General features: G+C 49.0%; 1 protein-coding gene across 1 annotated transcript in view; it reads left to right on the forward strand.

Annotated features, from left to right (window-relative positions):
- The window catches only part of NHS (Nance-Horan syndrome (congenital cataracts and dental anomalies)), a 386,812-nt gene that overhangs the window by 349 nt on the left and 377,035 nt on the right, over window positions 1-9,428 (forward strand). Inside the window, exon 2 of the mRNA XM_006892433.1 lies at window positions 4-238. Coding sequence (XP_006892495.1) covers window positions 4-238 — 235 coding nt within the window. The remainder of the gene's footprint in view (window positions 1-3; window positions 239-9,428) is intronic.

Raw genomic sequence — 9,428 nt, forward strand, 5'->3', positions numbered from 1 at the left:
GAGGCGTCCTCGGCGGCGGCAGCGGTGCTGCTCATGCTGGACCTGTGCGCCGTCAGCAACGCCGCGCTGGCCCGCGTGCTCCGGCAGCTCTCGGACGTGGCCCGGCACGCGTGCAGCCTCTTCCAGGAGCTCGAGAGCGACATCCAGCTGACCCACCGCCGCGTCTGGGCGCTGCACAGCAAGCTAGGCGGCGTGCAGCGCGTCCTCGGCACGCTGGACCCCAAGCAGGAGGCAGTGCGTGAGTACCACCGTCCCCGCCCGCCCGCGCCGCGCCCTCGCGCCCTCCCCGGCCGCCGCAATCCCAGCCCCGCGGTGGCGCGCCCGCCACAGCTTGCACCTTCCTCTCCCTCCCACCTCGTCCCCTGGCTGGGTGGCCAGGCCCAAGCGGAGGCAGGCGGGGAGCAGGGAAAGTTGAAGGGCCGCTTGAGAACTCGGAGGCAGCAGCAGTCAGAAAGGGGCCCAAAGGGCGCGCTGATGGGCACATGAGCAGAGGATCTGCCAGCCTCCTCGGGGCGCTCCCTCCAGCTCTCTCCCTGTCTACCCCAGCGATTTGCAGCAGGCCTTCTTGAGTCGTTTAGTGGACCCTATCCGTGTGTGTGTGTGTGTGTGTGTGTGTGTGTGTGTGAGCGACTCCCAAGTCTGGGGCTTCTGAAACGCCCTGGCGGTTTTTGTCACTCTTGGTGTGACCTCAGGGACTGCGACGAGTCCCGAACTTGTGCCGTATGTGCCTGTGCGACAGAGCGTGGCGCTGCTCATCTCTGGGGCGAACTCCAAAGCGCTCCGCGGCAACCCTAATAACCTATTGGGACTGCGGGAACAGGGAACGGGCCCGAGGGAGCGTGGGGATCCTTGGGACTCTGCTGCCTGGCGCGGCCAGGGTTCCTATTAACTGGCTTTCTGTGCCATCTGTGTCAGAAGACCTCGCAAACGACCCCCCCGGATGTCCTGGTGCCAAAGGCTGACGGTGACCTGAACTGGTCCTGCCAGGCTCTGGAAGAGGGAGAGGGAGGAGGTCTGGGAGACTCCTGGGGCCCCTTTGCCGCCCCTTCAGTCTTGCGACAGCCAGGGTTCCCTCCAAATGGCTATTCTGTGCCATCTGCCCTCCAAGGGGCGCGCAGGTTGGCTCTCCGGCGGACCGTTGCCCCAATCACCGAGGCATGACCTGGGCGGTGCGCCCGTCTCTGGGCGCTTGGTCCGGCTGCGCCGCTCGTGGCGAAGGTGATGTCAGCGGCTCCCGCTTATATAAGAAGCGTCCCTAGTTGCAGCAGCAGCTGCGCCCGTGCGCGGTGGCCTCGAGCGCACGAGGTGGGGGCACATTGACGGCCTCTGTCCCCCAAGGTTTCCGGGCACCTGGCCTTCCAGCCCGGCAGGTCGCCCCACCCCCCGTCGCGCGCGTCCCACCCCTTCCTCCTCCTCCCATCAGTTTGAACCCCGCCCCGGGAATTTGCCGCTTTTCTGCAATAACAATAACAATAAGCGTAATGAATAAATGATGTGCGCGATCAGTTTTCGCAGCTATAAAAGACCCGGAGTTGGTTTAATGAGTGGTTGTTTAAAAGGGCAATTCCGGGGATGAGTTCTGGAAAGAATTAGGCCTGCCCGAGGCCAATCCATATTTTACTTTTGGGACTTGAAGTGAGCGCTTTAATCCTGCCTGCTTTTTACCCCAACCGCACAGCAGAGACGGGCCCTTCACTTTCAGCAGAGCTGAGATCTGGGAGGTGTGGCTGAACTGAGTGGTGATTGCTCTTTGAAAGAGCTGAAAGGAAGTTTTACAGACTTTTGAGTGGAGCCTGCCTTTTCCCCTTTTCCGTGTGTGTGTGTGTGTGTGTGTGTGTGTGTGTGTGTGTGTGTGTGTCAGCTCCTTAAATTAGATTTGCTGTACTGCAATTCATCTTCAAGCAGAATATATCCTCTTTTCCCCTCTTTAGAGGCATCTGTGGCCTATTGTGTACTCTGACTTGACCACAGTCTTTTCAGTTATTTTTAATGTAAACTGCTGACAAAACAAGGGTCTTGGGAGGCTCTGGTGGCCTAGTGGCAAGGAGCTGCAACTACAATCCCAGAGGCGCATGGTTCGAATCCACCAGATGCTCTGCCGGGTAAGGAGGGGCAATCTCCTCCTGTACCAGTCAGATCTGATTTGACAGTACACGCACGCAAATATAATAAAATAAAAACAAACAAACAAGGGTCTTTCCTGTGTTCCCATAGGTACTTAATACAGAGAGAGATTCCAAAACTGGTCTAAACTGGTGGAATCTCCAAGACCTTTAGTCACCCTTTAGAACTAGAACAAAACTCCGCCAAATGGGCAAATCCGATGAATAACCAGGGAGGTGACATTTATCCAGGGATAAAGCTTACAAGGGAAGAAGGACTTGGATAGAGGGGCTCATGGAAACAAAAATGACAAGGCAGAAGTGAGAGGAGTATGAGTGCTTGAATGGAAAACCAATTCGCTCTGTAAACTTCCACCCAGATCACAACAGCAGGGGGGACAGTGGGGATCCCCTCCAAGTTCCTCAGAAGACAAGCCTTACAGTCTGCTCCTTAAAAGCTGTGGAGCCCAGTTTGACAGGGTCATATAACAGCCAGGAATAGACTTAAAATGGATGTAAAAATCTTATTGAGAATGGTGACTTAAAATGGATGTAAAAATCTTAATTGAGAATGGTGTCTCTGTGTCTAGACCTTACCTGTACATATTCAGGATAGCATCATTCTTGTTAGAGAGCTCAAAAGACATTATTTTCAGGAGGAAATGCACAAAGTGGTGTTGCAGCAGATTAAGTGTTGGGAACTAAAAAAAACATTTGTAGTTCGAATCCATCAGCAGCTTCTCAGAGGAAAGATGCAGTAGTCTACGTCCGTAGGATTTACTGCCTTGGAAACCTTGGGCCAACGATAGGGCTGCTGTATTTGGAGTTAGGGAGCTCTGGTGACCCATTCCTTTTTTTTTAACTGAAATTTTAATGAAAGCTTATAGAGACTTTGGGTTTCCATTCATTCATTGTTGCACAGTTTCCTCCCTGCTCACCCTTCTCCCAGTTGGTTTAAAAGAAAATCCAAAAACTTCCATTATTATACAGTTCCCTCCCCACTCCACTCCCCCATGCAGCTCTCATTCTGGACTCTTCTCATGAAAATAATACCTAATCATATATTCCTTTCAAACAGTTCTCTCTCTCATCTGTTTCAATGCAGTATATATTATTTATTCCCTTTTCTCTTAGATTTTCCCCAATCCCCATGTCAGTCCTACTTTACAACGGTGGCATTATGCAGTATTTTTCCCTTTCTGGCTGAGATAGTTCACTCAGCATAATTCCTTAAAGAGCTGCACTGCAAACCCAAAGGCCCCATCTCGCTGGCAGTTTGAATTCACCATCAACTCCAAGGGAGAAAGGCGAGCAGTCTCCTTCCATGCAGTTTACAGCCTTGGGAACTCAATGAAGGGTGAGCTTTGAGTCTTTACCGATGTGATGACAGAGTGAGTGAGTGAGGAGTGAGAACTGGCCCTGGGATGTTTCTTAGTTCGGGCAAAGCCTGAGACAGGTGAGCTGTAGGAGAGGGAGGCAGAGGAGGAGGGAAAGCCTGTGCTGCTCCCAGTGTGTGGTGAGGTCCTGAGCCAGTTAACATTGTGAACAGCTGAGATTCAACCCGGCGTGGGACACACTGAGCACATCCCTCAAAAGTGTTCCACTGAGGGATGAGGGGCAAGAACCTTTATCACCAACTTCCATCCCTCCCTGAAGGAAGCTAGCATCTGGAGCTTGAGCCCCTTGCCTTCTGGGGCTTGCTTCTTGTGTGGTCCCACTGCACTCCCAGGGCCAGAGAACTGCCTCAGGTCGAGCAGTGCCAAAAGCCTCGGGCCTGGATGAGAATGCACGCAGGTGTCCATGGAGAAGGCAGAGGAGAAAGAACTGATTCTCTAGTGGTATCCGCCCTATCGTGCTCTATTCTGGCATTGTTGAAGGCCTCAAGGACGTCAAATGGAGAAGCAGTCGCCTCTGAGGGTATTTGCATGCCCTGCACTCCCTGTGGAGCCCTCTCAGCCAGAGGGACCATTCCCTGTGTGGTCAGGGGGCTTGCTCCTTCATCTTCTGATAGCACCGCTGCTTCCTGTTGCCCCGAGGTACTCCGGGGAGTGCTGTGCAGACAGTGCCCAAAAGCCAACCTCCATTTTAGCAAAGTCATCCCTGAAAGCAAGGCTAGGGCCCGGTAGACTAGTTGGGCCACTGCGACTGCTAAGATGGTAGCTGAAGAGATGGTGAGACGTGGTTGGGTTTGGAAGTCATTTTGGAAATGGACTTGACAGTGCTTACTGACTAGATGTGAGAGGGAAGGGAAAGTAATTAAATAAGGCTCTTGGGGGGGGGTTTGCCTAAGTTTTAGAAGATGGAACTGTTTCTTCAAAATGGAGACTACTGCAGGGAAGAAGGGTTTTTGTTTGTTTTTTTCTTCTGCCACCAGTGGGATAGAAGAGGAACCAGGTAATAATGCAGAGGGACAGCACTCTGTGACCTAGTGGTAGGGAGTTGTGCTGCCAAGCCTAGGACACAGAGTTCGAATCCACCAGCTGCTCCACAGGAGAAAGATGGGCAGTCTCCTCCCTTGTGACTTACAGACTCTGAACACTTGCCGGAGGGCGAGCCAGAGAGCACACAGCAATAACGTAAAGGGAGCTCTGGTGGCCTAGAGGTAAGGAGTTGCATTGCCAATTCAAAGACAAGAGGTTCACGTTCTCCAGCTGCTCCATGGGAGAAAGATGGGCATTCTCTTCTTATGCCATTCCCGGTCTCTGAAAACCCACTGGAGGGTCAGCCATAAGTTGATTTTGACTTGATGGCACACAACAACAACAACAACAACACAGGGGAAAGAGGTGTATTATTGTGGAAAAGGTGGGATCAGTAGTTTTCGGCCGTGTTTAGTTTGAGAAGAATGATCTGTCCAAGACAATCAAGTAGAGTTGTTTGGTGAATCAAATGGGTGGGTCTAGAGCTCAGGCACAAGGTCCCAGTTGGAGATGCCAGTGTGAGGCCTAGGGAAGAGATGGTGTCTGAGGTTTTATAGTTAGGGTAGTATACAGATAAGATAAAGAAAAGGACCAGGGTTGAGCTTGGGACCATCCAACCTTACTGTTCTGATAGAGGAAGAGAGAGATTGAGAAAGAGCATCCCCTGGGGTAGAAGAAAAACCAGGAGAGGATGATGTGATAGAAGCCAGAAGATGGGAACTCAAGAGCTGGGGGAAAGTCAACTTGGTCAGAGCTTCTGAGGGACTTCTGGGAGTAAGTGTGATAACCTGTAGATAGTTACCTGTAAGTAATCAGGTACCTTTTGGATGGAAGGGTGGGAACCACAGTCAAATAAGAGGCAAAAGAGGAGACGGTGGTGATTGACGAAGCTTCATTCTGCAGGGCAGTGGTAAGGTGAAGCAGTGGCTTGAGGGGAGTTCACGGGGTCAGTGGAGGATTGCTTAAAAGGTAAGATAGGTGGGCACATTTGACTGTCCTTGCCCCTGACGCCCACTGCCTTCATTCGATTCCAACTCACCGCAACCCTCCGAGGCTCTAAGTCTTTGCAAGAGCAGAGTGTTCATCCTTCTTCCTTGAGACAGCTAATGGTTTCCAACTGCCAACCTTTTGGTTAGCTGCATGTAATGCGCTGCACCACCAGGGCTCCTTTCGCATTCTGTGGGGAGGAGGACATTGATGAGGCCGGGGCAGGAGTGGTATACTGCGAACGGTCTTGAGAAGGTGAGAGGCGATGGGGTGAGAGTGGCAGTGGCAGTGATGGAGTTGGTGTACCACAGGAGAGTTTCCTTCATGGGGCCTGGATAGATGGGAGATGGAGAGTTAAGGCAGAGATACAAGGGGTCCGCTGGCTTGACGGATGAGGTGTTCTTGTGGGTTACATCGATGTTTCTCTGTGAAGTATGTGGTAAGGCCATCAGCCCAGAGGGTGCTGGAGATCTGTGATGAGAAGGGAAGGTGTGAATCGCTGTCTCAGGGAGGGAATGTAGACGCACTAAGGATTCATAGTAGGGTTAGGTGACTGTGTTGAGAACATTGAGCTTAGTGGTGAGAAACTGGAAGTGAGTCTAGCTTTTCTGTTGCTCAAACCTGACAGCTGGGGGATTACTTTCTGAGCCTCGACCTCAAGCTGGTCCTCCTGAGGCATTTCGATGATGTTGGCATTTTGGTTACTGATTCTATTTAGTTAGTGAGTTTTAAAGAAAATTTTACATTAAAGTTTAACATGTTTACAGCACGCTCAGTTAATTTTCACAAGGTGAACACGTGCATATAATCACCCACATGAAAAAGTTGAACTGTCTTAGGTAACCATTGACCTAACTTCCATCCTTAAGTCGATTCTTGCTCATAGCGGCCTGATAGGGATTGCAAATACTGCCCCTTCCTCACCTGTGGTAGTCGCTTGAGATGGCCTCTTGTGCAAACCACTGGTACTCAAATTCTTGTCTTAGGATCTGCTTCTAGGGGAACTCAGACCATGATAGTCTGTTTACGCTTCCAACTGTGAGGCCAGAGGCCTACAGCTCCCCTACAAGACAGAATAGAGCTAGCCCTTAGCATTTCTAAGGCTGTAAGCCTTTACCGAAGCAGGCTGCCACGTCTTTTCCCTGTGGGTTCGAATGGTGAACCTTTCGGTAGCAACTAAGCTTTGTAACCACTGGGCTACCTGGTTGCTACGAGACAGAATCAGCTCAACAGCGTTGTATATGGCAATGCTAATTCCGAGGCCCTTCATTTTGGGGGAGATTGGTCTTGCTTTTTCCTCCACATTCTGTTCCTTCTGTCACTTGCAGGAACCCTTCACAGTTGGATTAATATGTCCTTGGATGTTTCAGTAACTCTGATTAGCTTTCTCTTCTCCTTGGCTGTGGTCAGCGAGTTTCCTGGGGATTTCTGAGATTCTAACAGTGTCACTGAAAGCTGTGTTTAAATCCATCTCAGAAGAACTGAGAAGAGTGCCATCTTTCAAAGATTAATAAATCATGGTTGTAGTTTCCTTTTAACTAGTTGTAACACATTTCTTGCTGTATTTGTGTTGGATTTGGCTTTTAAATCGCAACTGTTCCCCTGCATGAGATTACCTTGGGGTGATGCTGCTAGATGGTAACAATAGATGTTTGTCTTCCCTTGTGGAGATCTTGTCCATATGCCACCAGCAAGGTGTCAAGTCCACATGCGTGAACACTCAGAAACACATCTTCAACCGCAGAGCTTCTAGTCTACTTCTAATGAGCATTATTTTTATATTGCAATGGTATGGTATCTCGCCACAGGATCTTCTGACTTCATACCACGCTTGGGAATTTGAGGGACAGGGACACTCTTAAAATATACTTGTCCTTGAAACTCAACAGTAAGAAAACCAGCAATGCAAATACAGAATGGACAAAATATCCAAAGCTAGTTAGAATTTCACTTTGACCATTTCATTTCTTTTCACTCTATTAAGAATCATTGCACACAAGGTTTTGTGGGTTACTCTATTAAAAAATAATGGAAAAGGTATGCCTGCCGCCAAAACCATCCATCAAAACAGTCCCAAATGCTCTTTTCACAGCAAAAATTCTTCATGGATCCCATTTTGGCAATAACTGGAAGTAAAAATTCATGAAGTAGGCAATGGTTTCAGGGATCTAAAAATCTTTTTCTAGGGTCTCAATGTGTTGAAACAATATTTTGGCGAGCCCTTGGAAACACATATAAGCCCACACAGGGCAGGGACCCTGTCTCGCTCATCTTTATGGATAAGTCTAACAGACCTAGCCAGATTTTGTTTCCATAACACCCATGTCTGTTTCTCAATCTATTACTGGAATAATAATAAACTGTCCTGGTTTCCTATGTGTTGAAAAAAAAATTACTTCCTTAGCGTCTGAGTTATATGTTGAAATGAAGACCAATGTGAATTTAACAAGAATCATCATTGCCTGTTGGGATTGTAAAGTTGGAAGAGACCTTCTTACCCATTGAGTCCAGTCTCCCACCCAGAATTGAGTGCTGCTTGAAGGTGTTTCCAGTGATAGCCCATCAGGTTTCTATACCTTCAGAAATTCCTGGGAGTGGGAAATGGGCCCGCTCCTTGCTTCCAGTTCATTGCAGCATAGTTCCCGTTCTCAGCACCTCTTTCCCACATTGAAACTGAATCTGCCTGTCCATTAGTCCTAGTTCTGTCGCCTTGAGATCTCTGTATAGTCTGTCACCTCTTCTCTAGCTCGTCTTCCAGCTCTCTGGAAGTTACTGGTAAGGCTCATCTGAGCTTTCGCCACCCGAGGTAGAACAACTTCAGTTCCTTCACCCTGGCCTCTCATGCCATTTCCAGCCCCCTCCCACTGCAGTTAACCTCTGCCACAGGTATAAAGCCCAAATGGACTCATTCCTTTCTGGATCTGAGTACCCTGCTAGGATCAACATAGTCTTTGTGGTTTCAACCACCATGGGACACTTTATCTAGTGGCTTAATGATAAGGAATTGTGCTGTCAACCTAAAAGTATGCAATTCGAATCTATCAGCTGCTCTGTGGGAGAAAGATGAGCATTCTCTTCCTGTGGAATTTACTGCCCCTGAAAACCCACTGGATCGGTTCTGACTCAGTGGTACTCAACCACCACCACCATTGCTTTTTGGGCCCAACAATCTCCAGCCCTTGAGTAGTTCTTTTCTATGAGGTTCCTTCATTCTGTTTGTGCAGCTGATATTTTGGATGTCAGTTTCATGAGACTCTGTTGTCTCTGCTAGATTGAATCTTGCTTACTTTGCTCTTTCATTTCCAATCAGTGGTGATGGCTTTAAAGCTTGATTCAGTATGTCAGCTACTGCCCGCAGCATTTTGCTCTCTGCAGCCCTCATAGGCATGAGTCTATGCCGTCGTCCACGTCGTTTGATACAGTTATTGTTCAGAGGCTTGAGCTCATCGGCAGGCAGCCCTAGCACTGTCCTTCCCAGTTGACATCTGGTAATCACCGTTTCTTGGGCACCATTGTTGGAGCAGCCACAGAGGCACCTGCACCTCCCCATTCAAACCACATTTCTCCACCTTGCCCACAAGACCTATCACTGGCAATGACTGTCAAATGGTTTGCTGAAATCAAGATCCCATATGTCTGTCTGCAGCACTCCTTTGATCTCCCGCTCTAATAACCTTATTCAAAAGGGAATTGAGGTTACCATGGCTCAAACAAGACCCATTTATAGTAATCATAGGGGCTATTTCCATTTTCTTGTGGATAATGGGTAAAGAGTTTATTTGGGTGAATCTGCTTTGGCATTTTATCCACATAATGACTGCAACATTGTGCTGCAGAAGAATTCTCTGCATTCTAGAATCCCATTTTCTTTCTTTCTTTCTTTCTTTCTTTCTTTCTTTCTTTCTTTCTTTCTTTCTTT

This window comes from Elephantulus edwardii, unplaced genomic scaffold (genome assembly GCF_000299155.1).
Source record: "Elephantulus edwardii isolate Elephantulus edwardi_28Jun2011 unplaced genomic scaffold, EleEdw1.0 scaffold00115, whole genome shotgun sequence".
Lineage (NCBI taxonomy): Eukaryota > Metazoa > Chordata > Mammalia > Macroscelidea > Macroscelididae > Elephantulus > Elephantulus edwardii.